A 27,010-nucleotide genomic window follows, 5' to 3' on the forward strand; every position below is an offset into this window, starting at 1 on the left:
AGAAAAAATTTCAGCTTCTGTATTTAGGTATATGAAAGTGTGTGCTAGTATTTCCAGGGGGTCTTACTTGATCAAGGATAGACTGTGAAGTTGCTTTGCATAGCTCCACAGTATGTTTTGGTGGTTGCGTTGCTTAGGGACTCTGCTACTAGTTGCCAACCCACTCGGTCAACAACATGCCCTTTTTAGAACTGGAAAGCTTCAGATGTACTTTACTGTTACTGTTTTTTTTCCGGGTATCTTACATTCTAACCTCTTTATTCTAGATTATATCACTAATACACTCTGGAAAATGCTCAAGTGACTGAGGTCCAACCACTTTTCTCCACTGAAATTCGAGGACCAGGTCTGGGCCATAGATGCTTTCAGGTTAAATGGTTCCAGGGGCATTTGGGTAAGTTGGCCTGTTTTCCCACCTAAGATAGAGGTGTGCTATATCTGCTTTTTCAGTCTGGCAGGACTGAAGTAATTTTGTGAAATTGCTTTTAGACAATGGCACCATAAGTGCAGTACTAATTAGCTACTTAAAAAAAAAACTCAATTAAACGTATTTGAATTTCAAACCTGCACATCTGGAGCTACCAGTTCTTGTGCCGTAGACATTTTTATGAGTAAGGTACTTTTACAATCACAAACCTTTTCAGTCACAGTCTGCTGATTTTCCAATTCAGACAGAGTTTAAAAATACACTTTCAGTTTGATTACTTTCCCAACACCGTTGTTTCAAAAACTCCTTTAGAGGACCCAGCACCTGCCTGAATCACTCAGGAGAATTAAAATGCTAAGTGCTATATTCATGAATAGTGAATAGATCAGGATTGCAGTGGCTGTATATAAATACTGAGAAGAAACTGTTATTCTCTGAAATGATCTGAGCACAATGCTGAGAAAAAGCAAGGTAAATTTATTCTAAAATGTAATCACAAGTCTTGCAGCCAAGAAATGTTGCTGTTATGTGGTTGCTAGCTGTGGAAATGAAAATCCAAACAACATATATTCAGGTAAAACTCTGTATGAAGAGATATTATTGGTTCCATATATTGAAGTATATGAAATGTGTTGAGTGGCCCAGAAATCCTTTGTAGTTTACATTCCTACACCAAAATCATTGGATGGATTTCCCAAAATATTAGTGTGATTTGACTCAAGCTCTGCTTACATACTACTTCTAGCAGGGCCGCTGAGAGAAAATCCAGGCCCCGATACAAAGAAGGTGTGTGGGCTCTTATACAAAATTCTACACACATGTATGTGTGTATAATATTATTTATTTCTAACAACCTCAGCCTCAAAACGCAGCGACTACGTGACATATTTGTTTGCCAGCTGATTACTTTTTTCTCATGGGCCCGAAAGCCCTTCCTCCTCCTCACTTCCCACCAACGGGGAATACCCTTGTAGACCACATGACTTCTCTCCCAGGGCGGCCTTCATGAATGTCTCTTATTTTGTAAACTATTGACCCCTGTCAAGTACCCTGTGACACAAGTGCCTTTTTCATTTTGAAACTAAACAGACTTACAAAATTTAAAAAAATAAAATAAAAAATAAATGAAATAAATAAATGTTCAAATTTTAATAAAAATTATGGGATGTGTTGGGCTTCAAGGGCCCCCTTGGGCTTTATAGGCCTTGGAGCGATCTAACGGCTGCTCCCCTCTCTCCTCGAGCCTGGCTTCTAATATAATAGAACAATTCAAGGCAACAAGTAAAACCAGAAAACACTAAAAAGCGGGGCCTATATTAGAAAATCTACTAACAACCTTACTCAAGTTTCCTGCAATCATCTGCAGATAGAATACAGAGTATTTCAGACGCTTACTAGGAGTAAAAGGTTCTGCAGTGCGACTTCGTCGATTTTTGTACTAATGGCGTTTCAACTTTCTAAGCAGCTTTGGTGCATCTAAATGGTGGCTGTAAAAAACATCTTACAGTTTACTTATCACAAAAACAGAATTTTGGGAGATAGGACTGCTTGCTCCCTTACATTATCAGTGGGTGTTCCACAAATGTAATCAACCATGCACCCAAACTCATAAATGTGCAGATCAGTCACTTCCATCTGCACTCCAGGGATATTTGTCAAAGGTATCCCAAAAAGTTGTGGGATTACTTGTAAATCTTTCTTGCCATGGCAAACTCCACTGCAATAGCAAAGCAGTTTGCTAACTGGAACAAAAAAAAAAAAACGGACATGGACTTTACAATAAGCTGACAAAACAGCAAAACACACATTTATACAACAGCACTGTTGCTTGTAGGGTTCAATGAACCCTAAGGGGCTTCTCCAGCTGCACTAAATACAGCTAAAATTCAGGGGTGTTTATAGCTGTCCTAATGTATCCTCCTTTAAAGATAGGACAAATTCTTGTGTCCATCACAAATAGGAATATAAGGAACCTGAAAGTGATATTTGTAGGTATTTTTTTCAAAACCATCAGCAAACAGATTTTTTTTCTGAATAGTCGAAACATACTTATTGCACTGATTCTATAAATAAATATGAAATATTGTTCAAAGAAAACAAAAAAGGAAGACGTTATGGCAACCTTTACTAGGCAATTTTTTAGGATACCATTCTTAAAATCAGTCACTTAAGATAAAAAAGGTAGGGGGTGGTATCTTTCCTTTGGGCCATTCAGATTTATTTTGAGCACAGTTGCTGTAAGACTACCAGAGAGCATAGAGACTACACCTGGTGGTTACAAATACTAAAAAGTAAAACTTTTTCATAAAATCATAAAATTAATGTAAAATCTTGTTTATAGACTTGGTGCTGCATTTGATTCAAGTATACATTTGTTTTGGCAATTTATGAGAATGGATCTTAAAGCTGTATTGACACATATTGAATTTATGGTTTGTGGTCAGTCATCACAATGTAATTTGGCATCAGACTTACTGAAAGTAAATTTGGTGCCATTTTCAATTATAGCAAGTGTCGAAAACAAAAGCATAAATGTCTTGGGTTGATGCTCCTTCTGTCACTTTCTCTCAAGACTAATCAGTTGCTCTTTAAGTTTAGCCTCATTGATGGCTGCCCTCACAGTCAGAAGCTAATCGGCAGTGACACATCTTATAGCTCAAAGGCTGCCGAAAAGAAAACTTATTAGAGCATTCAGGAAGCTCCATATTCACACAGAGACATTTAACTGATGGTTATTACATTTCAAGTAATATTCAAGGCCTTCATGGAAATTAGACTATTAAACTGCAGCACTTCACTTTCCAAAGGGTCCTTAAATTAATTTGCACTAGGACTAGGAGCAGAAGCACTGTATACATTGTTGATGAACATTATGACATTCCATAGATGTAGCATGGCTATAGCTGAAGTACGCTCACGGATTTACATAATAAGAGCCAAATATGGAGAAACACAATGCTACTCTTCTCTCTATTTCCTTCTGTTTACATTTAGTATTATTCTTCTGACTGAATTCACTAAATTATACATGAATCCTATCACAAGTATAATAAATGTAATAAACATTTTATAGTTTAATTCTAACATTGGTAAATTGTCAGATTTCATTGAAACAATATCTGGTGATCTTGGGACAAACGTCTTTGTTATAGTATAGCAATGATCTGTTTATATTACCCAAATGTATTCTGGAACCTTCAATTCTAGGCAGATGTGCTTCCTTTATTGGTGTTGCCTTTGGCTCATGAGGCACAAGCTATTTTCCCTGCAAGGTGCAAAATCTGGAAGATCTGCTGTGCTAGTTTTGCACGTAACAGAAGGCAGGTGCCCCAGCTCTAGAAATCTCTGTAATTTAGAACCTTTGGTTAAGTTAGGCCAAAAGTCTTGTTCTCCTAGCTAAATGATTAGTCACTCTATCCTGTTGCTGGATAAGGTTCATTTTTCATAGTTAAGGAAGGGCACAATTATTGGTGAAAGGTATTCTTCCTGTACCCAAACACTGAAATTAGTGCCTGGTGAGAAAGGTTTTTATTTAGGGACAAATATTTGGAGAATCATGGGTAAGAGGTGGGTTTCATGATTGAGTAACTGTTAAGGATCCATAGGCCTGGAAGGCCGGGGACCCAAAACCCAGCCAGTGCTCAGAGCCTGAGTTCACCTAGGGCTGGGAGAGATGCCAGAAAGAGATGTGAGAAGCGCATGGGAGTATTCATTATTACTAAGGAGCCTATGAGCGGTAGAGAATTTGGAACTGCCATAGTATGGGTCATTCACAACATGTTCAACAAGAAAAACGTTGGCCATTTATCCATGGGGTGAATTAGCATCAGGATTATGCATGTTAGTGGACTCTGGGACAGAAGATAGAAAAGGTCTAAGGTCTCCACAGTGCATGATTTTATTGCCCTCTGAAACTGGAGCTGCCTGTTTCGGACTTTCTTCACTCCTCACTCCGCTGACTTGTTCTCAATCAAACCCCTAGACACTAAGGACATTTAAAGACTGAGCCTATCCCATGTTATCTGCTCTATCAGAATAGAGAACCTTATAAATTTAATTTGCTACAGTTCTTTTGCTACAGGAAACACACGCACATTCCTTTAACAACAACTTCTTTTTGTGCATTGCGGACACTAAACATTGGAAATGACGGCGCTTATTATCTAAAATATGTATATAATCTGAATGCATGACATGATATTGTATATCTGTGCAGTTCTTTTGAGTTCTCTTTTAAGTGTAGTCAATAAATATTTTGATTGGGACATGGCATTTTTCATGGGAAAAGTAGGGAAAGCATTAATCAAACATACCTGTACAAAGATGATATTGGTCTTTTACTTCCCAGTTTTGGTCTGTATGGTTTTGGTTCACCTGCCATGTTGATGTCTGTAAAAAAAGAAAAAAACCCATTGAGGTTCTGGAACATGACAGCCTGTTTCATTTCAATAGAAAACTAAATTAAAAGAACATACAAACTCCGTGTAGATTGAATATTTGGCAGCACTGAAGCCAAGGAAACATCACTACAAGACAAATGTTCTACTACACAGTTGCAATGCTATCATGCTATTTTCTGAGACAGCCAACATGTATCGTCAGGTTACCTATTGCAGTGTTTGTCTGATTTAAGAGATTTTTCTTCACTTCTTATCCCATAAATGCAATGAGAAGTAAAGGGAAATCTCTACAAAAATAAATTTCTTTTTAGAACGTTATCACTGGAACAGGTGTCCCTATAAATAGGAACATTTATTTTCTCTATCTAATCTGGTGTCAACATTTTTTTACGTTCCTTTCAACTTTCTCCTAGGCATCTGACAAATATTTTACCAGTCAATCAATCGAAGATTACAAAAGTTTTTGATGTACAGCAAACCTGTGCCAAGACAGTAAAAGCACGTTTAACCAAGCCATCATCTCTGTATCTATAGGCATTGTGGAGAATTTTAATTTTGCACACAGCCGTGTAATGTAAATAAACAGCTGGTGCTTCTAAGCTGTTAGAAACCCACAGTTATGATATTTGAGAATGAATAACTTCACATTAAAAACAGCCATACAGGACTGGAGTGGCTTGTTTTAAAGAGAGCCCCGTAGCCGTAAGAATTAGGCGCAGGGCTTACATGACCTGGTGCTAGGCCTAGCCCAGAGCTTTTAAGGGGTTAAGAAAAAGGTAGTGTTGCTAGAGGGGGCTGGGCTAGTATACAACGTGGGGTAGGATGGTCAAGCTATTTTGAAGTTTGTTAAGAATATACAGTTTGTACAGGATTAATTTTAAGATGAATTGTAGTGTAATGGCAGCTTTTGCCATAACATATTTTGAGTTTAGCGCCTCTTTAATACTTAAAGGCAGTCTTCTAACTAAAAGAACACAGGGTTTATTGTATATTAGGAAGGTATTATTGAGACACTAAAGTACTTTGATGTCCCATAAAGGGTTGAACGGACTGGGCACTAGGTGAATAACATTAATTATAAACAGATATTGTCATTTTTTCTGTTTTTACCAACAAACTGTGGTGGTCAGTTTCACATTAGAGGTAAATAGAGCTTCTAATTGCCATTTCAGGGCAAATATGGCAAAGTAAGTAAAGCTCTAGACAGCTGTTGATAAATACTGCCTTAAAATGGCAATCAGGAACAAGGAAGGTTAAAAAAGGATCTGTTATTTAATCATCACTTCTTTATAAATTGGCCCTTTAACATTGCATCCAAATTCAGTAAAAGGTTAGACGACTCATTACATAAAAATGTACTAGCACACATAAGTAAGTCACTGTAAGTCACAGTTTGCAAGTACCAAGATTTCCATAATGACACTGTGAATCACTAGAATCCCAAATGCACTTAGCACATACACCTGCTGAGAACTGACATATTTTCTCTGGGCTGATTGACAGCTTAAGTTGCTGTTAGTAGCAGTGCTGTAGCTGGCTAGACTCCTTAATACATAGCGTACTTAGTGCCAGGATAACAGGAAAATAGAAAGGAGCTGTCTAGGTGTTATTTTCTGTATTTCTGATGTTTAGGTTTGGCTTCCTTTTTTTCAAAAAATCATACTGCATGAATATATTGATGAAAGTATACTAAATAAAGTGAGCATGTCTTTAAATTACACTTAACATAATTAATAGAACCTCTTGCTTGCCATAAATTAGAAAGAAAATGCGCACACAGCTTTCAGTCTAATACGCATTGGACTTAATTAAAGAAATAAGAAATGCTCAGGAGCAGGGAGAAATCACTATTAAGGTGATCGTCAGGCCTCGTTTGTTTGCTTGTTTTGTGTGCTTGTTTGTGTGAACACATAGAGGCTTGCACACCCAAACAAGTTATTTGAAGTTATTTGCTTGTACACTTATGTACATACACTTATGTTAAAAATCTGTAGGATTGTTTCCTATTCAAATCTAAGAAGCAACATACGACTTTAGTACCCCTTTCACGAAAGCTTGTTATCTTCTTGCTAGTTCTTTGTCTCACATTAAGCAGTTGAATTTCATGACTTTTCTTTGTCTCACATTAACTGAACTGTTCATTTCTGAAATTGACACACAAGATATAAGTGGTAGGAAGCATTTATAGCGAGACAACTTTGCAAGGCTGATGTTTAAGGGGCATTGATATGCCATACTTGTATATACTGTGTGGTGATCCTTTATACATACAAACATTTATACAAGTAAAAAAAGCTACCCCCTACTAAGCACACTTGCCTTATTTTGTACATAAATAGTATAAATAGTATACCTTGGTATAGAAGCATTTTCTGCTCAGCTTTCAATTGTATAAAAAGTTGTTAAAATTTTAAAACTAAAATCTTTTCTCTATTTTTTTGTTTTATACCCCTCTGTGATGTGGGTTAAAACCACATTTTAATCTCAGATAACAGTGCAGGACATGTTTGAAGTACACTGTAAAATACTGGATGTACTTTAGCCTATACATTTTCATATAATTAGTTCAGTAACACTTCACTGCAGCTCCAAAAGCCAACACAGCAGTCACCAGTCATTGTAAGGCTGATTGCATGAGGAAGAAATGATGACCATGTTCCTTCTGTCAGTATGTGAATTCAGGTTTACAGTCTTAATAATCTAGAACAGCAACTTGATTGTCTCTGCTCTACTCACCCAGTAAATTAATAATACTATTAATAATACTACTAAAGGGTAAACTATAAATGCTTAGTTCAGGAAGCCCAGCTGAATTGATATCAAGCCCTCACACATGAAACATTTATATATTAGCACACTTTACATTGTTTGCTTGTTTTCCCATTTTTGTATCAAATCTTTCATTCAGCAGAACAAGCTATTGGAAGAATCACTTGACTTGAAAAGTCATCCCGAAGGCCGATTGTAGACATCCTGACCTGTGTGCTTCCCTTTTGGACAAAATTTTAAAGCACAGATACATCATACATGTATAGGAACAAGGAACAGTGAAGAATTCCTTGCTATGACACCTTCCTTCCCCGCCCAGAGAAGGCATTGATGTATCTTAGAAATGGACGGACAGGAAGCTTTGTTCTCTATGAGACTGAGGCACACATGTGCATTACAAACAGATTTACACACCTCACATTCAGGTAATTGGCACTGAGACTTATAAAATGTGGGGATATCTACAAAAACTGTTTTAGGACAAATTAAAAAAAATATTTGCGAGTGAACATAGTGAGATGGAACTAGAGGAAATACCAATAAATAAATTAGGTTTTAATACTATTTTCAGTTCTTCCTGGCCAGTTGGTGTTACTTTTTCCTGGAAACACTGATGACAGGTATTATAAGGGTTTCTACATATTAAAAAGTTAACAATTGATTGATAGATTGTTCTATTGGGATGCAAACACAACCAAGCACTATGTAGCTATGATATATATATAAAATCCTGCCTCAAAAAAGAAAACATTGGTAGGGTTCTATTTTGAAGGAGATTGAAGATTTGTTTGTTAAATTTGTATTTTTTTAAATTTTTGTACTAAATCACTGGGACATTTCTAAGTATATGTGAATCTGCACAATGTATTAGGTAATGTTTTTCAGACAGATCTAAATACAGTAAAATATTCTACAATGTGATATACGTAAAAGAACTGGTCCAAGAGAAAATAAATTCATATTTTCTATTGAGAAGCATTGTGCTGTAATATAACTTTATGTATGCAGGGTCACACCAGGAATATAGTTTGCCATATCTCAATGTTTCATATTCACGAGATGAGTCAATTTGATACATGGAGGCTATTGATCTTAACAGACAATAAGGAATTATTATATTTATAAGGGAATTACTTAATTATTATTATTAATATTATTATTATTATTAATAATATTATAGGAATTATTATATAATTTTTATTACTTCACAGATTACTAAAAAATAGTTCTAATTTACATAAACACATGATTGTGTTATGAAATCAAAATTATTAACAAAATGTGTACCCCTAAGGGTTATTCAGCATACATAATACAGTATCATAAAAAATAATTGTAAATAATTTGTGTATACATATTTCAAATTCTTTATTAATTCTAGCTGTAATATAGAGTTCTAGGTTATGTTTTCCCAAATGTACCTTTAACCGAGACTTTTTATTTCTCATTTGGAATACAGTGGAAATGGTTATCACCTCTATCAAGTCATTATTATAACCAGTGGCCGTTTTAAGAAAAATTTCTTAAAACTTTTGTCTTGTCTGTGGAGGATGATTTACAAATACGATACTAGCAGCAATATGTAGTTGACATGAAAAATGTTTGTATTGGCATTCCGTTTCTGCTCACTTCCTGTCCCTCATTTGTGACAACCTTGCTACTGGGTCCAAAATTGAGCCAAAAAATGCCTAAAAAAACACAGATGGCACCTAAAAGAGGTTCTAATTTTTTCATGTTCTATCCAGTAGAAAAACTGGTTAGAGATTAAATTTAATGGATTTGCAGATGAAACCTGGTAAATACAGAGCTGAATAAAAGGGCCTAAAATTATACAGATAATGAATGAATGACTCAAGGAAGTAACTCAGCTCCTTCACTGTGGATACAGAACCACATGGTTAACGTAAAAAATGGCCACTGGGTATGTGTACAAAAGGGTCTTTGTTCACAATTTAGGTTTATTTTATAGCACTGCAAATAAGAGACTCGTAGCTGGATGTGAAGATCTTACATGTATTACAGATAGAGCTGCACATTTATGGATAAAAAGGTAAGCAGTAAATAAAGCTGCATACACACTTCCAATTATTATCGTTTGTAAACGAACGACGAACAATCCTGCACGATATCTGCGAACGATCGTATAGCACCGATCCTGTACATACAGATATTGATACGATCGTTCAAAGATATTGTACACACGACAGATGCGATCGTTTGAACGATACAGGAAATGACGTGCACCACAAGAACGTTCGTTCATCGCGCATGGTCAGAACATGCACGATCACTGAACGACCGTACACACGATAGATGGTCAACGATCGTCGTCCAATCCGATCCACCGGTCCAGTCGTTCATTTCCAACAACTATCCTCGTTCGTCGGCGTCGTTGGTTACTTTTTTTACGAACGATTTTTGGCCAATCGGTTGTTCGTCGTTCATTTCCAACGATAAAAATTGGAAGTGTGTATGCAGCTTAAGTTTCGAAGGACCCTGATAAAGAACTCATAGCTTTAAAAGCCTTTAAAATGTTATCTGAAGAACAGAAAATAAACAGACAAGGCTTTCTGAACAAGAAAAAACAATTGATAAAGTATACCTGTAATATTAGGTTTACACGCAGCAAACTTGAATAGATCTTAAAAAAGTTAATTTCTCTAATGCAAATGCATGCATATGTTTTTTTGTTCACCTATAAAGTATGCCTAGCTGACATTTGTTTAAAGAGAAATGTAGTTTCTATTGAGTAATTTAAACAGTCACTTGCTGGATAAATATTTTTTTTCTTGCTGTGTAGTTTTTCTTTGGTCTCTTACATATATCAGAGCAGTCTTTGTGTTTTTCTGTTCTTCAGTTCTGAGAGCTATACAGCTCTACCACAATCTCTTCCGAACTCCCTGTCTGGCAGGGGAGGAGATCTGCTTTAGTTTTTTGCAATTTAGTGCCTCTTTTAGGTTTCCTTCCCATGAACACCTTGTAAATTGACAAAAAAAGCACCAGCAGCATCTTCCAAGCTTAGGTAACTCCCAGCACAGAAGACCTGTAAAGATCTTTCTTTAGGAAATATACTGTTCCATTTCCTCCCACATCTCCTCCCTCCCAATGCCTTTCTAGCACACTTGTACCTTTTTGTTTGTTTTCTTTGTAATGTTGCATAATGGTTGTGCTTTACAGATCCTGAGAATGCACACGATTCCACTGTCCCCTATAAACCATGTACTTGCCACATGATCGGAATCGGGCATAGTTGCACTAAACCACTGAGAGCTACCTTTTACTATTTAATAACAAGAATAAGAAAAGCTAGTCTGTAAAAATATGAACATCATGTCAAAACATATTTTAAGGTAAATATAAATCAAAAGAACTTGCTGATAATACCTATGGAGTCAGAAGCAATTATTGTGTACCCAGAGTCAGCAAAAATGGACAAACTCTGTCTCTATAGCCCTGAAAAATACAATATAATTCTCCTGAAAGTACCTTTCACATTTCTCCTTTCTGGTAACATGGGATTTGCAGGCATTAATGCCTATCCTTATATCTGGCATCACAGTCAGCATCTTTGATGAGTGACTGCCAAGTGTGATCAGTAAATCAGTACGGGTTTGGGTAGATTCATGGTCTGAAATAACAGCATGAAAAAACAATTGCTGTCCAGCTCTACTAAGGAATAAATAGCAAGTGAATACCGTAGCCCCAGATACACACACAAGTTAAAACTATACATGAAAGCAAGGTTTTTGGAAAAATATCAGGACAATGAAAAAAATAACTTTAATATATTAATCATTCTGACATACTTTTGCCTAAATCCATTATAATGCCCGTTGATTGTCTTTACGTTCTGCAATGTATTAAAAAAAGAAAAACATTGTAAATCGTATCTAGGGAGACTGGCAAACACTACAAAGTAAAACAGATAACAAAATCCAGGTCTATTTTTATCAGAATCAGATAACAATCACCTATTTGCATAAGCTTTAGCTATAGAATACTATAGCTTGAGGTACCTAATGAATAAATAATATATGAAGGATTATGCATGGCATAGAGTTTATTGTATTTATCACCCACGTTCACATGTATTATCACTGAGCCTTTCTGCTCTGCTTCCACACTATGGAGTTAAAAATTCAGTCCGTCTTGTGATTGCCATCATCTTGCTGAAAATGTAAAGCTTTCACATTTGTATTAGCTTCTAGACATTGCCTGATAATCCCCTCGACCAGTTTTTCCAACAAACAAATCTATTCAAGGTGCAGCTAAGAAGCTTATGCATATTTTTGCAGACAATATAAGACCTTGTTTGATTAACTGTGAGAGGACATCCCTGCAAACCACCATTCTGCCTGCATGAAAGATATCCCGGGTATTTCCCTTACAAGGGACTTTTAGCAAGTGAAAGTTGCTATTGGTATTATTATTATTATTATTATTAATAATAATAATTCCTTGGGTGACAAGTTGGCAACAATATAATGTAGCACATAAAAGATTTGCCTTATTACTTAATTGTGAAACACTAAACTCGAAATACTGTCCAAATTTCTGTTTTTGGGGCAGAATTAGGAGAAGTGGTCCTCTCACTTCTAGTTTGCAGTTTCTTCTTTGTTTTTGCAAGATTTGGATATGGAGCTGATCTACATAACTGCTCTGTGGGATTCTAATTTCACAATTTCTTATTTTGTTTCATGTAAGTCATGAAGGGGGGGGGGCAATAAGGTGTACAGGAGTTAGCGGAAGCTAACATTTTCCTAGATGCCTTAAAACTTTCTAATTACAAATATACAAGTTGGATATAACAAAACTATAATTTCCAATCTAAATAAAAAACAAAAAAAAGTTCAGAATTGAGGCCTGACCACCATGACGTCACCAGTAAACATTTTCTCCAAACAAAATATTCTATAGTTTCCCTGAAAATAAGCCCTAGCATGAGTTTTCCATATTTGTTAGGATGTTCTAAATATTAGCCCTACCCCGAAAGTAAGCTAAAATATAAATAAATACATGGACAAGAGGAGCTTGTTTATGGAAACCACTATTGCTAGACATGAGAAATTGGGGCCAATGGTTCTAAAGGAAAGTCACCAGAAATTCAAGATTCAGGGTTTGGAGAGTTATACTATATACTAAGACTATATTTGAATAAATGTTGTTTTTTTTGTTCAAGGATAAATGTCGATTGTTGTTCATGAAAAAATAAGACAACCCCTTAAAAAAAGCCCTGGTGAATTTTTTGGAGCCAAAATTAATATGACACGGTCCTATTTTCGGGGAAACAGGGTTTTTTTGTTTGTTTTCAATTTTATTGCACACTAAAATCTAACAGAGAGTATAGTTCTTCATGTCCCTTTCATTTAACCAAGAACATCTGCTCAGCTAATATTAGTTCTGTTTTTTTTTTTAGAAAGCAGGGCGACCTGACCAGTGTTTACCGGAAAAATTAGAAGTTTGAAGCTAGAGGTCAATCTTCACAAACAGTAGAAGGAGTGGCGTCTTTCGTTCTCCAGAATATTTTGGATCCCCTGGGTAATACAGTTTTATAATACTATGGCAGGTGATGTTTTACAGAAAGCATCCAGTATCCTTAAAAGGAACCTGTCAGGATAGAATATTGGGAATTGCCTTGCTAAAGCAGGTTTGGGGCTCAAATTAAAAACACGCCTACTTTAAGGGCAAAAGAAGCTACTGACAAATATAATGCTGCCTTATAGCTTTCATCATCTATGCTAATCGCCAGGTCATAATAATAATGCAAAGAATTGGCACTTTCAAGTTAAGCTTGTTTAGTCCACTCTGTCACATTCTTATTGACCGATGAGGCAGTCTGTCATAGTCGTGAGCAAATAGCAATGCATGAAGGTGAAAGGGAATATGCAACACTGGAGCAACCTGGTAAATGTGCAAAGCAGGTCACTGACAGCTGCTTCATAAAAGACACTTTTATGGGTCTGTATACTTGGCAAGTTAAGCCAAAATTCTGCACAATGCTTTAAAGGTAATTCAGAATCTTAGAATACTTAGATCAAAATGTCTCTTTTACCTTCCTACACAAAGGTCAAAATCCTGTTTGGGCTTTAAAAAAAATTCTCGATGAATAACCATATGAATTCTCGATGAATAACCTAGGTCATATGGGCATTTACCATATTTTAGACATGTTAGTTACATGTATAAAGCCCCTATCCAAAAGATATCCAAAGGGCCTGAGACTTCTCCTGGGTGCCGACATCTTGGATATGATATCAGTGGACTCCTTGCCCTGGCAGCTACAAAAAGTGATGGGTGGAAAAGCTGCAGACAGTAATAAGACACTCCCAGAGACTAAAGGGCTATGACTTACACAGATGGGAGGGGGGGTTGACCATTCTGAAATAGTTAAGTTTGCTACCGAGTTCAGAGGTATATTGCAAGTAAACAAAAATTGTGTATGAAAAGAAAAATATCTATGTATATAAACAATTGAGATATTTGATTTATCTCTATGTGACTTTTTAATTGTAGTTACAATGGTCCAGCATTCTAAACCTTCCCACTTCCCTATTTAATAGTTAACTACAAAATCTTCAGTTGTGAAACTGATGTCTCTATTGTTCAAGAAACATTCAGCAATTATTTACTCCTCCAGAGAATAATGCTACAAATAAAAATACTGACACAAGAAAAAGTAAATATTAAATGAGTGAAGTTTTCCACCTCTGGGTGTTGGAATGAGGTCAGGATTATTAGGATCTGGAACATCGCTATAGAAGAATAGCAGAGCTGAAATATATCACTTTATAAAACTTGACCTCTGATCCAATCTTGAAAATGAAAAGCTTATTTGTTGTGTGAATTCTATAGTTTAAAGCTCTAAATCAATGTGAGTAATGCAATAAATTCTTCATGTACTGTACAATTTGGTGTTAGCTGAGGGTGCTGCACATTAATGGGGATGCTCAGACAGGCTCTAAGACACTTTCTATAGATATAATGCATGAGCATCTTAACATACACATTATAAATATACAGAAAGGCAGAATGCAATTGAAATACTTGAAAATGAAAGCATTTGTATAAATTCTTGGGGGTGTTAAGATTACTCATTGCAATGAATAGAATGTCTGAAACCACAGCACAGATTGATTGACGCTTATGAAAGAGGTTGTGGAGGACCAACCACTTGAATTGGGAGCCTGGGGTAGCATGGGAATTGTTTAAATCACTTTAGACTAAACAAAGCATGTAAGTCTTAGGGTGCAGGGTAGGCCCCACTGCAAGGGCATTTCAGGGTATACATTTTGTTTTCATGTATAATATTGGAAAACCATATTAGAGAACCACATTGGAGTCCACAAAGTATAAAAAGTGACAGAACCAATATTTTGGTTCTCCAATGTTGCATATTTCCCCAGCCTCGTTAGTGAGAGACAAATATCTGGGAAAAAAATACAAATAGTTAGGCTACTATAAAAGTACCAATATTATATTGAAAGACAATTGTAAAACCAAGGAGTGAAAGGTTTATTGGATGTATTAGCTGGGACTATCAATGTACCACATGTGCCTTTCACCCTTTGGCTTTACAGTGAACCTTGGATAAAATGTTGGTGTTTTTAGAGGCACCTTGCCCTTTCATTGCTCATTTGTAATGTACATTTAGTATGGAGTACAGCATGCAAGCCTAGTCTGACTGTCATGGAGCTGTTTATGGTAAATGGTCATTTCCAATCAGATCACATGATTAGTTCTTTTACATTTTTAGAGTAGGTTTTTCAGTAACTTGTATGATCCTTAGTTTGGGCAAACTGATCCACTGTAGATCAGTTGTAAATTAATAAGTGATATTGCAGCTAAATATAGTAATAATTGGACATCCATAGAGACTCCTCTTCCCAAAGGGCGGAATATATTAAGAATATGGGTTAATTGATACATTTGTTAAAAAAAAGACTTGCAGACTTAAAGCTTTGCATTACTCTTGACTTTAATTCATAGAAGCTTTTAACTAAACATGTTCATATTGTTTTTATAATCTTTAACTGTTGGTAGATTTATTTGCTCCCTCCTCAGAGAGAGTGTAAAGATCAGCAAATTAAATATATTCAAATTAACGTCTTTGCATCAATCTCTCTTTCTATATATATATATTTAAAGTACTCCTGGAGGTACAGATAGCACTGGTTAAAACTGTGGTGTAGGCTTCAACATTGTACTTATAGCAGAAATATTCTCTTCACGTGTATAACAGAATGTAAGAATTAATCATGTAAATGTAAATCATTCCTGTAACGTGCATACAGAACTGCACAAACCTTCTCAAAACATGATAAAGTTTGATTGCTGTTGTAGTTCAAATGACAGTTTGCTGACAATAAGTGCTAACAGTGAGATTATTTAACAGTCTGAATTGCACTGACCTTTTAAAATTACTTTTTGCTTTAACAGTTTCCTACTTACTGTACCATTACCTCATTTGCTCTAACAAAAGATGTAAAATAGTGAATTAGTAGTATTGTATGAAAATCCAGCATACAGCCATGATAAAAATAAATCTACACCTTCTTTCAGTGCTAAATTTTTGTGTATCAGGACAGGATCTGGTCCTTGGCAGGTTTTAGAGTTAGGTAAATAAAACTTTAAATATTCAACAACACATAATATAATATATGTTGTTGATATTTAACAAAGACTAAGTTTTGCTGGCACAGAACCTGGGCACCTTGCAGCTATTGAGTTAATTGTGAACTTCTCTGTATACAAAAATATTGTAGTTCAATATGAATGGATCCAAGCACACCACCAAATCGACATCAGAATTGCTGAAAAGAAAATAATCAAGGAGTTGCAATGACTCAAAGACCAAACCTCAACTTAATAAAAATGCTGTTGCACCTTAAGAGATCTGTGACCAAATTGCTCCACAACCATTTAATAGACTGATAGGGCCAGATTTATAAAAGCTCTTCAAGACTGGAGAGGATAAACTTTCATCAGTGAAGCTGGGAGATCCAGTAAACCTGGAATGGGTTTCTTAAATTCTGGACCAGATCCATTGCAGGTTTGCTGAATCTCCCAGCTTCAGTGATAAAAGTTTATCCTCTCCAGTCTTTGAGAGCTTTAATAAACCAGGCCCATAAAGTCAAGAGGACCATTACTTCAAGCTATTGCTGCAAAATGTGGTTCTACAAGCTATTGAATTATGGAGTGTACTTGCACCTGGCTTCTCAGTTTTGGCTTCATTTTTGATATTTACATAATGACGACATAGGGAATCCGTGTTTTGTTTTAGACTTGAGGTTAGGTTTTAATCATTTTAGAACAAGCTAAAGAGCAGATTTTTTTTTAATATTCCTGATGCTTAAAACATTTTGAATTTTCTACTTACTTTATAACTTCAGAAAAGCTAAGGCCACACCTCAGAGTTAAATTGACACGATTTTCTGTTGCATTGTGCCTATTCCCGACCATGTCTGTTCAGCCACATATCCATGTGTAGGGAAATTCTAATGGTTTTGGGTCAGTTTTTAAATGGTTTAATAAAAAAAAATGTTTGGCTAGGGGGAAAGAAATAGGCAGCGAGACTTACCATTTCTTTGCTCTCCTAGCAGCCAATACTCTCTTCCAGTCTTTGAATTTCTATGAATGTGTATAAGGTCTGGCATGCACAATGGTTTTACCAGTAAACGAGGATCGCAGGTAAAAGGTCATGATTAGAATTGCAGTGCAAGATTTTCACATTTCTTAGTAGTTTAAATTCTTCATGGCATGTGGAGGGGAGGGACGTTTTGTCACTGCTATGACTCTCAGTTGTTGTGTTTAATTTGATTTTTATGCTATTCTGCTCTGTGAAAAAGATTTTTTCTGCTAAGCTTTCTGCCTTAAGTTGATCCTCATTAGAGTTCCTCCTTAAGCCTAGAAACAATACAATACAATTGTTATTTTGTTACATTGTTCTGATAGTGTGTACCATGTCATTTTGTAACACATTTTTTCATTGGTCACACTCCTCTTATAACTCTGCATACTCTGTAAACTCAACTACCTCTTAGTAAATGTTTTTTAGCATATCACTGGCTTAAACCAAGAAAAAAATCTCATGTTTTATTAAATAGTTTTCCTTTTTCTTCTCTTCTTCCTGTTGGCAGTTATTCAGATGAGAAGGACATCGTGGGTAATTTTGTAAGGCTATTGGATGCCAGGGGGCCTTGTTCTGCTGAAAGGTAGACATGTAAGGGTAAGGTAATCTCCTATTAACCAAAGACACAATGAGGACTGGAAAAAAGTTGAGGCACCTAGATGAACAGAACATCAATAGCTTTTAACCCATCTATCATTTAAAAAGACCAGGCCATTGTGATTTGTGAAAATTGTGACACTTTCTATGGCAAAGCTGGCTAAGGTTCTTCATCTCCCTCCTCCTGGTTTACACGAGTTCCCTCCATATTCACATGATGTTTTATTCAATAAAAACGTGTTGCAAACACCATACTGTATATCAATGCAAAGGAACTAAAAGCTGCAACAATATGAGTTGGGTACTGGGGTTCAGTGTGGGAGGGCATTCATTCAGTGCAGGTATTTTACAGTGCTTGATGAGATAGGGAATAAAGGGAAAGCGGGAAAAACTTGGTGTGGGTGGATAGCAGTAACATAGTCTCTGACTTCTAGGTCTATTCCCGACAATGCAATCAGAACCACACGCTGTACAATTTTTAGATGCTTGTTCCTAAAGAACCAGCACAGCGGTGTGGGCAGGTGAACGGCTGTCAAGGTATCTCCCATCAGGAGCCACACAGGAATTCCTTTTACCCCCGGCGGACATGAACATAACCTTTTCATTAAGCTGTGTAACTACCTGGCTTGTGCACCTAATTTGTCCTTAAGAAAATGGGAAAATGAGGGACTTACAAATGGCAGACAACATTTTTTTGCAATTGATTGAATAGGTTGGATTATTCCAACTGAATGCTATTTTTCTGTCCCCACAGATAAGCCATTACGAGACTAAACAGAGCCCTGCTTTCCCTTTGATAGACCTAATCACACATATTCAGCCAATCCAAAACATGTATTCAGTGTACCAATCATGCCTGCATGTCCATTCTATATACACAGTTAACTATACAAAAGTTTTGTGTTTATTGGGTTACCACTGCCCTCATTATCTGTTCAAACCATGCAAATTGAAAAATGTGTAAATCAACCAAAAGATGCAAAACAGATATTTATCATAACTTCTATGTCCTTAAAACATTTAATTAGTTTTATTTTTATATTTAATGACTTTGCTGTGGTAATTATTACACAATTTGGAATTCTAATTAGAACTGGGAAAAAATGAACTAGCAATTAGCAAAACTTATCAGCAAGTAGCAGGAAACCTAACAACATCCTGTTTTCAATAGCAGGGCAGTGTTTTTTTATATATAGCAGGATAGTTGCGCTTGACTAATAATAACTTCTGCTCAGATGTATGCTTCAATTAATAATTAACGTTGCAGCTTGCTATTATGAAACTTGGCATCTAATTTTTGCAACAGTTACCAAGCTGGAAGGCGCATTTTGTTCCTTTTCTTTCTCAGACAATTACCCGCTATTGTTCATTACAGGCATTTCTCTCTCATAATTGTTAAACTATGTACAGTGTTTTTTGTTGCAATGTTGATTAATTTTTAAAACAGTTTTTTTCCCACTAATTGGAGTTAATGATGTTCTTTGCTTGCAACAGGCAAGCTTGTGTTGCAGTCTTCTAAGACAGCTAATTGCAAATTCTAACATTTATAATGTATTTTTAAATGACATCATACATTATAGGTATTAGAATATAGAAGTAGGAATGGGGTTAAAAACATATAGTAACAATGTAAAGTAGTATAGCTTAAAGAAGAATAAATATAAATATTTTATTAGTGAGGCCTGGATCATTATTGTATTTTATTAAAGGCTTAAATGTTTACCTGGAAAATATAATACAATAATAATCTACAAAAAATACTTATCATTAACCACCTGAGCGTTACACTGAGGTCTAGATTTCTGTACCAAAAGTGATCCACTGTTTTTCATGAAATTTTTTTTTAAATTGTAGACCTGTAACTTACAGAAAAATGTCCGAACAGGGGTTCTAGTAGATAATATGAATATAAAAAATGTATTTACTTTTATTTTATTTTTTTTGTATTTTTTTGTATTGGATTGGATACTGGAGTTTGTATTCAATCCAATACAAAATGAGCGTTTGAATTTACCAGTTATGTACTTTGTATTAATTTTATATTATTTTGTATTGGATTGGATACGGGAGTTTGTATTCAATCCAATACAAAATGACAGTTTGAATTTACCAGTTATATACTTTGTAATTTTTTGAATTATTTTGTATTGGATTGAATACAGGAGTTTGTATTCAATCCAATACAAAATAAATGAATGAGTTTCAATTTGAATTTCCCGCACACGCGCCAACGTCATCACGCACGCAGGGAGGAGCCGTCCGTTTTTTTTTTCTCCACTGGACGGCTTCTCACTTCAGAGATCATCCGGCGCTGGAACAAGAAGGACGTGGACGATCAGCGGGACCAGGTAAGAAGCCGGCCGGCATCTTGTGTTCCGCCAGCCGGCATCTTGCCGGTCCCGTTGGCACCCGACAAAGGACACCCGACGCTGGAGAGGGAGATCGGCGGACGACGATCGACAGAGGACGACGCTGGAATACGAACACGACGCTGGATGAGCACAGGGGGACCAGGTAAGTGGGGATGGGAAAAAACTCGGGGTTAACCATCCTAGCCGTTTTTTTTTGCCCGTACGAAGGTCGGGCTTAACGGCTAGGAGGTTAATGGTAGTCAGTTCATTTTCATCTGAGTCAATTCCAACTTAGACTGGAATTATTTGTCCTCATATTAAATCTTGACGCAAGGGATCATCCAATGGAAGGCTGCCTTTTTGGCATGCCTGTCTGTGCCTTGTACAATATTTTGTAACTGACATCCAGAATGATATCAATGCAGCTCTCTATAAAACGCAGCTAGGTACAGAAAATAACTCTTGATATTAACAGGAATGCAAAATAGGAGAAAATCTTTCTTCTATAAACTACTAATTTCTCCATCACCTAGTAACTGGGATAAAGGCAGAACCAACCAGATAAGATCCACAACCTGAGTTTCAACCATGGCTCCAAAGACATGAAGTGTGCTATTTAAAGGATTACTAGGTAAAATAAATATGGAGATAGCTTGAAAAAAGAAAAATAATGTAGGTATTTCACCTATGGATGTCCTGTTATTTAATGTGATTTATTTAGTGACTCTTCTGGGTCTATTTCTAAAGCAATGAATCTGACATTTATCAAAACCTTCCTTGATTGGAATATTCCAGGTCCATGTGTTTCAATGGCAGTAACTGAGTATGCACCAGGGGAAGTTTCAGGTTTTTTTTAGCATTATTAAACTTAGATTTTTTAGAACTAAAAAATCCTTAAAATAAGTAGTACATTCTGCAAGAATAAGGTATTACAAACCTTGTAATAAATACAATTACATAGCTTTTCGCTAATGTAATCTTCCCCAGAGCTACCTTTGCCAAGCAAGAAACATTAATAAGTTATTACAATTATTTACTCAAACACCTACCTACTATATACTAACTTTATTCAATCTATGCATCAGGCATACATCTTGGAAAAGCTATTTTCTGTCCCATTTGGACATCAAGATTCACCAAACTGGATACGGCTGGAGGTTTGCCTTTGAAGATGAAAGCTTCTATTGATATTTTCAGTAATTATTGTTGTACTTTGGCCATCATGATGACCAATTGATGAGGATAAAAGACACATCAGTATGGAGAAAAGAATAAATGCAAGAGTTTAGTAAAAAAAAAAAACGTAAGTATGTTACTACCAGCTAGCCATGATCAATAACCCTTTCATCTTATTCCTTTTGATACCAGACTGATTTACCCATGTTTATTCCTTAATAAGCATTTGAAATATTCAACTTCGTGCTTTTAAGCTATTGCAATTGAACCATAAGTGTAAATGACAAATCATTTTTACATTTAAAGCAGACCAAACTTGATCAAGAAAAAGCGGTGGGCAGACAGGTTTATTATTGCAGAAAGGATAGTCCCTTCTGCAATACAATAAACATATCTGTCTGTTCGTAATTTTTACGCGTGCGCACTTAGTGTATGATGCTGGGTATCTCTGCATACCCCTGGCTGGAATGAATGATCTCCTGTGCGCATGACATTGTAACATCCTAGCTTGACCATTCAAGATGGCCAAGGATCCAGAATCCAGAGGAGGATCAAAAGGAGATGGCAGGGAGCAAAAACAAGTGAATGGAAATAACAAATTGTGATAAAGCAGGTACATTTGTTTTATACATATATATGCAATAATGAACCTGCCTGCTTGCAATTTTTCTTAAAGAAGTTTATTTCTGCTTTAAAGAAATTTTTTTAACTTTCCTAGGAAGGGTATATAAAATATTAGAGAGAATCTAACAACATTGGCCAGAACAGAACATTGGTTGCCGTGAACAATATATTAGATGTTAAACAAAATAGACTGTGTTAGCTTTTTCCTTAGTAGTAGAAATACAAGTGTAAAATGAAGGCAAGCAGCCAAGTACATATTTAAAGTAAAGGTAGATCTTCTCTTTCTCTGCCCTCTCCCAGTCCATGACGAAAATAAGTATCAGCACAATGATGACCTTTTTTTTTATCATTTATGTTTGAACATGCGCATTGCAGCTCAACTGACTGGCTCCTCATGCTGTTCTCCCTCCTTTAATTTGAACACTTCAAAGATCAGATCAATCCAGGTACTTACAGTGCTTGTTTTAAGAAAGATATATGATAATGTATTAATAAATACTGAGCTAGTCTTTTTATTTATGTGTAGATATTTATGTTGGTTTCCAAGTAGAACCACAGTTCTACAGTGAGATTGCTCCTTCAACTGTCAAAATTGTATATGTTGGTTGCTGTAATACCAAGCACAAGGTATTCCACCAAGTCTTCCCTGCAGCTGTTGGGACAGAATGAACGAGCTGGAGTTACGTCATCAATCAAGATGGGTGCAGATCAAAACAAGGAAGAGAAGAAAGAAAATGGCGGAGCCCACAATGAAATGGGGTGGGTTAGTATACACAGGGTTTTGTTCTGCTTTAATGGTTGCCAAGTTAGTTAAAAAATTGGTCACTAGGAATGACAACCTGATTGGTCGGCACGTTACAGTGCAGCACGGTGGCTCAGTGGTTAGCACTCTGGCCTTTGCAGTGCTAGGTTTGAATCCCAGCCAGGACACTATCTGCATGGAGTTTGCAGGTTCTCCCCGTGTCTGCGTGGGTTTCCTCCGGGTACTCCGGTTTCCTCCCACATCCCAAAAACATGCAGTTAGGTTAATTGGCTTCCCCCTAAATTGACCTTAGACTACATTAATGACATATGACTATAGCAGGGACATTAGATTGTGAGCTCCTTTGAGGGACAGTTAGTGAAATGACTATGGACTTTGAACAGCACTGCTTAATATGATGCTGCTATATAAATACTGTGTAATATTAATAGGTCCCAGGTTCAAATTTTGGCCATCTGCATTGAGTTTGCTGTTCTCCCCTTGTTTGCATGAGTATTCCCCGGGTACACAGATTTGCTCTTCATTACAAAAACAATCTGTTAGGTTAATTGGCTTCCACCAAAAACAATTTGGTAATGATAAAAGACTATGGTGGAAGCTGCTGGTGGATTACATTAAACAATAATTTACTAAAAGAGTTTAGACTGTTAATTAGGCAAATGATTTATTACTCTGCAAGGGGAAAAGAAAATCACTTTGCTAAAAATACCCAATCACTTGCAAGAAAATGCAAAAAAAAGAAAACCCATAATTATACCCATAAGCTTAGTGAATTTTCTTTTGCAGAGTGATCATTCAATATGGTAAGTGAATATCTTCAGTAAGTGAATATATTCAGTGAATAACTCCATTAGTAAATCAACCCCCAAATTTTTTTAACAAAATAAAATTAGCAGAACCTTTACAAGGCATATATAAAGAAAATAGGAGATTCAAACGTATTGTATTACCTGACCTTAAGCACAAAAATAAAGAAAATATAAGACAATAAAGACAAGCTAAAAGGTTTTGGGTCATCTTTATTATTTTATACCAAGGTCATGTGAAACTCTTGTTTTTTCAACACAAGAAATGTTATTGCCTGAAAACCATTTTCGGGTGATCATTTTTTTAATGTGTGTGATGCAGCTGTGATCATAGAGTTTTCAGCTTAAAAAATGTGTGTGGGTGACATTGAACGGCGACACAATATATATCTGACATTGATCAATGAGCACAATATTTCCTCTGTGCCCAAGATAAAATGTCACTTTCAATCACAACCAAAAAGCCTTAAACTTCAAGACGTATCATTGACAGTCCTTGGCCGCGGTTTAAAAAATTGATGAAAATCATCCAGCAGAGCAGAAAGCATTCACAAAATACCATGTTCATGACAATCTTCTTTACACGACAATAGGAAACACCACAAAATGCATTCCCTTGCTGTGTACTGTCTCAGGTAAATGCAGGGTAACATGCAGGAAGCTTTCAGCATCTCATGACATTTGTCTATTTATTCTGATATGTATATAAATCCTGGGAAATGGTAAATGTCTGCCTTTGTATGCAAAGAAAATAAATCTGTTTTGGTTTGGGAAAATGAAAATTGGAGGTGTCACTCACAAAAAGAAATCAAATTGTAGAATGTCAACTGTCATTTCTGTCTGGGTTTCGTCTATTGAAAGGTAAAAACAGAAGTTAGCAAGAGATTCATTGCTATCAGCAACATTATATATTTTTTTGTTTTATTATTCAAGCTTTATATATGATAACTGGAGGGAAAATAAAATGTTTGAGTAACAAGGTTGTAGCTACAAGGATGGCTCTGAACAGGAGATATAAACAGCTGCTCCATATTTCCGTTTCTTTGTTATTTTTGAAATTGAGAAACTGATTTAAAAGTCTTTTAATGACTTTTTTTAATGAGTGAATTTTTACATTATCATGTTGGTCAAATGATCGACCATCTGCCCTAATTATTAACACCTTCAAACCTGGGTTAACAAACTTTGTGCTTGTGTCGATGGATCAGTTTTACATCGGTTTAAGTAGCTTTGGAGCTCACTTGGAATTCATTGACAGGTGCATTTGAGCTGCGGTTAACATCAATGCATTTGACCTTGCTACACATGGGTTTGAAGGGAATTGTATGAGAATGCAAAAACGGTTTGAAGCAAACAAAACTCCATCAATACTGGCCCTAGCCCTGCCCTAAACCTACATGTTAATCTAACACTTTACTGATTCAGACCAAAAAAATTACCCAATATGCTGGTGGTTTAGTAAACTAGTGTCTAAATGGCTGTGGTGAATAATCTTACCTGGGGGTCGGGGAATCATATTTTGTTACAAATGAAAGTTCAGAAATAACATAACCAGATTTTTCAGGATCTAGGAAAACCAGATAACCAAGATATTTTCATTTGCTCCAGAGATCCAATTTCTGGTCACCTTTTCTAATTCATGATTTTGAGTCATTGGCCTGATTTAATAAATCTCTCTAAGACTGGAAAAGATAGACTTTCATCAGTGAAGCTGGGTGATCCAGTAAACATGGGATGGTTTTCTTAAAAGTCATTTGCTATTTGTTAGAAAATGTTTTCAATGGTGGACCAGATCTTTTCCAGGTTTGTTGGATCACCCAGCTTCACTGATGAAAGTGTATCCTATCCAGCCTTGAACAGCTTTAATAAATCAGGGCCATTATTTCAATATTTATTTTTTTTTATCTACTTATATAAAAATACAATTTGATTTAGTGCACATCTTTGACTGTGGTGTCACACAGCATTATATTTTGGTAGAAGTAGAGCCCAGCAAAAACTGTTTTCATTCAGACTCTCTCTTTATTCGAAACTCTGTCGTGGCATCTGAACAGTGCACTCAAGAATGGATAAATTAGTTTTTTAGTCATAAAAACAATCAGAGCTTTAACTACAGAGCTCTGTACACTACTTGCTTTATGTCAGTCAGTTATGTATTACACTGACTCGACTTAAAAATAGGTCCTAAGTCCATTAGCTGGCTGGAGAAGTAAATGGAAAATATTCAAATTAATTTGCATAATTTTACCTAACTAAAAAAACAAAAAATGCAACTAATTTTTTACTCTACATATCATAAAGAATATATACAATATATATGCTTCTTTTGCTTGTAATATGCTTGTAAAAAATTTATAAAATTTTATAAAAAATATAAATAATAATAATAAAATTTATAAAAAAGATGACAAAGCTATCCTTGAAGTCTAGGTTTGGTAAAGCATATATCAGGGTAAAATACATCTCTGAGATACACGTGTTATCCTTTCAAATAAGCTGAAAGAACAGAAATATAACTGTTGATCTAAAATTCCAAGCATCTGGTGTCATCCCTACCTATTTCATTTTTTTGAAGAATTAAAAATAACACAACCCTTTTCTCATCTCCTCCGCCATCATCTCCATAAATCTCTTTGCACAAGCAAACTGTACAGAAATATATCAGCTTTAAGATTTCTGGAAAATCAACAAGTATATTTGCATCTACTGAACAGATTTAACACTTCCAATCTATTTTTTACAGACCACAAGAAAGCACACAAGTAAAGTTCATTGTTAGGGTTTACATATACTGCAACAATTGCACTTAAGAGTTGGTTACATCTCAGTCATCTCAGCACAGTGGCTCAGAGGTAGAACTCTGGCCTTTGTAGGGCTAGGTCCGAAGTTTGAATGTCAGCCAGGACACTATCTGCATGAATTTTGCAGGTTTTCCCCATGTTTGCATGGGTTTCCTTCAGGTACTTTGGTTTCCCACCCACATTTCAAAAACACGCAGTTAGGTTAAATGGCTGCCACCTAAAAAATTGGACTTAAGACTGTGGTAATGATATATGACTATGATAGGGACAGAGGATAGAGAATTGTGAGTGACAGCTGAGTTGACACAACTGTGGACTTTGTAAAGCGCTGTGTAATATGTCGGCGCTATATAAATAGTGTGTAATGCTATTAATATTCTCCAAACTCCACTGATATAGATGTGATCAGGCATCAGATATTCTCCTCTGCGCTGTTTAGAAATCAAAAGCTGAATGTTGTACAGAAAAGTCTATAGTATTATCAGATTTTTCTGGACAGCAATTCTTCTCATCAGAGGAAATAAGCACTTTTCTGGTATAAACATAATTGTCTGCATAAATGTCAAGCAGCCTCAAATCTGTTCAGTTTTTCTATCATTTTCTATCATTTAACTACTATATGATGTCCAGCTTTAGGGTTTAATTAGAGTTGCAGCTATAATAAAAGA

General features: G+C 35.9%; 1 protein-coding gene across 8 annotated transcripts in view; it reads right to left on the reverse strand.

The window, feature by feature from the left end:
* Positions 1 to 27,010, reverse strand: part of RALYL (RALY RNA binding protein like) — a 373,375-nt gene that overhangs the window by 72,212 nt on the left and 274,153 nt on the right. For all 8 annotated transcript variants that reach the window (XM_072410992.1, XM_072410990.1, XM_072410986.1 and 5 more), the window contains one exon: positions 4,741 to 4,816. In XM_072410992.1, coding sequence (XP_072267093.1) covers positions 4,741 to 4,816 — 76 coding nt within the window. The remainder of the gene's footprint in view (positions 1 to 4,740; positions 4,817 to 27,010) is intronic.

This window comes from Pyxicephalus adspersus, chromosome 5 (assembly GCF_032062135.1).
Source record: "Pyxicephalus adspersus chromosome 5, UCB_Pads_2.0, whole genome shotgun sequence".
Classification (NCBI taxonomy): domain Eukaryota; kingdom Metazoa; phylum Chordata; class Amphibia; order Anura; family Pyxicephalidae; genus Pyxicephalus; species Pyxicephalus adspersus.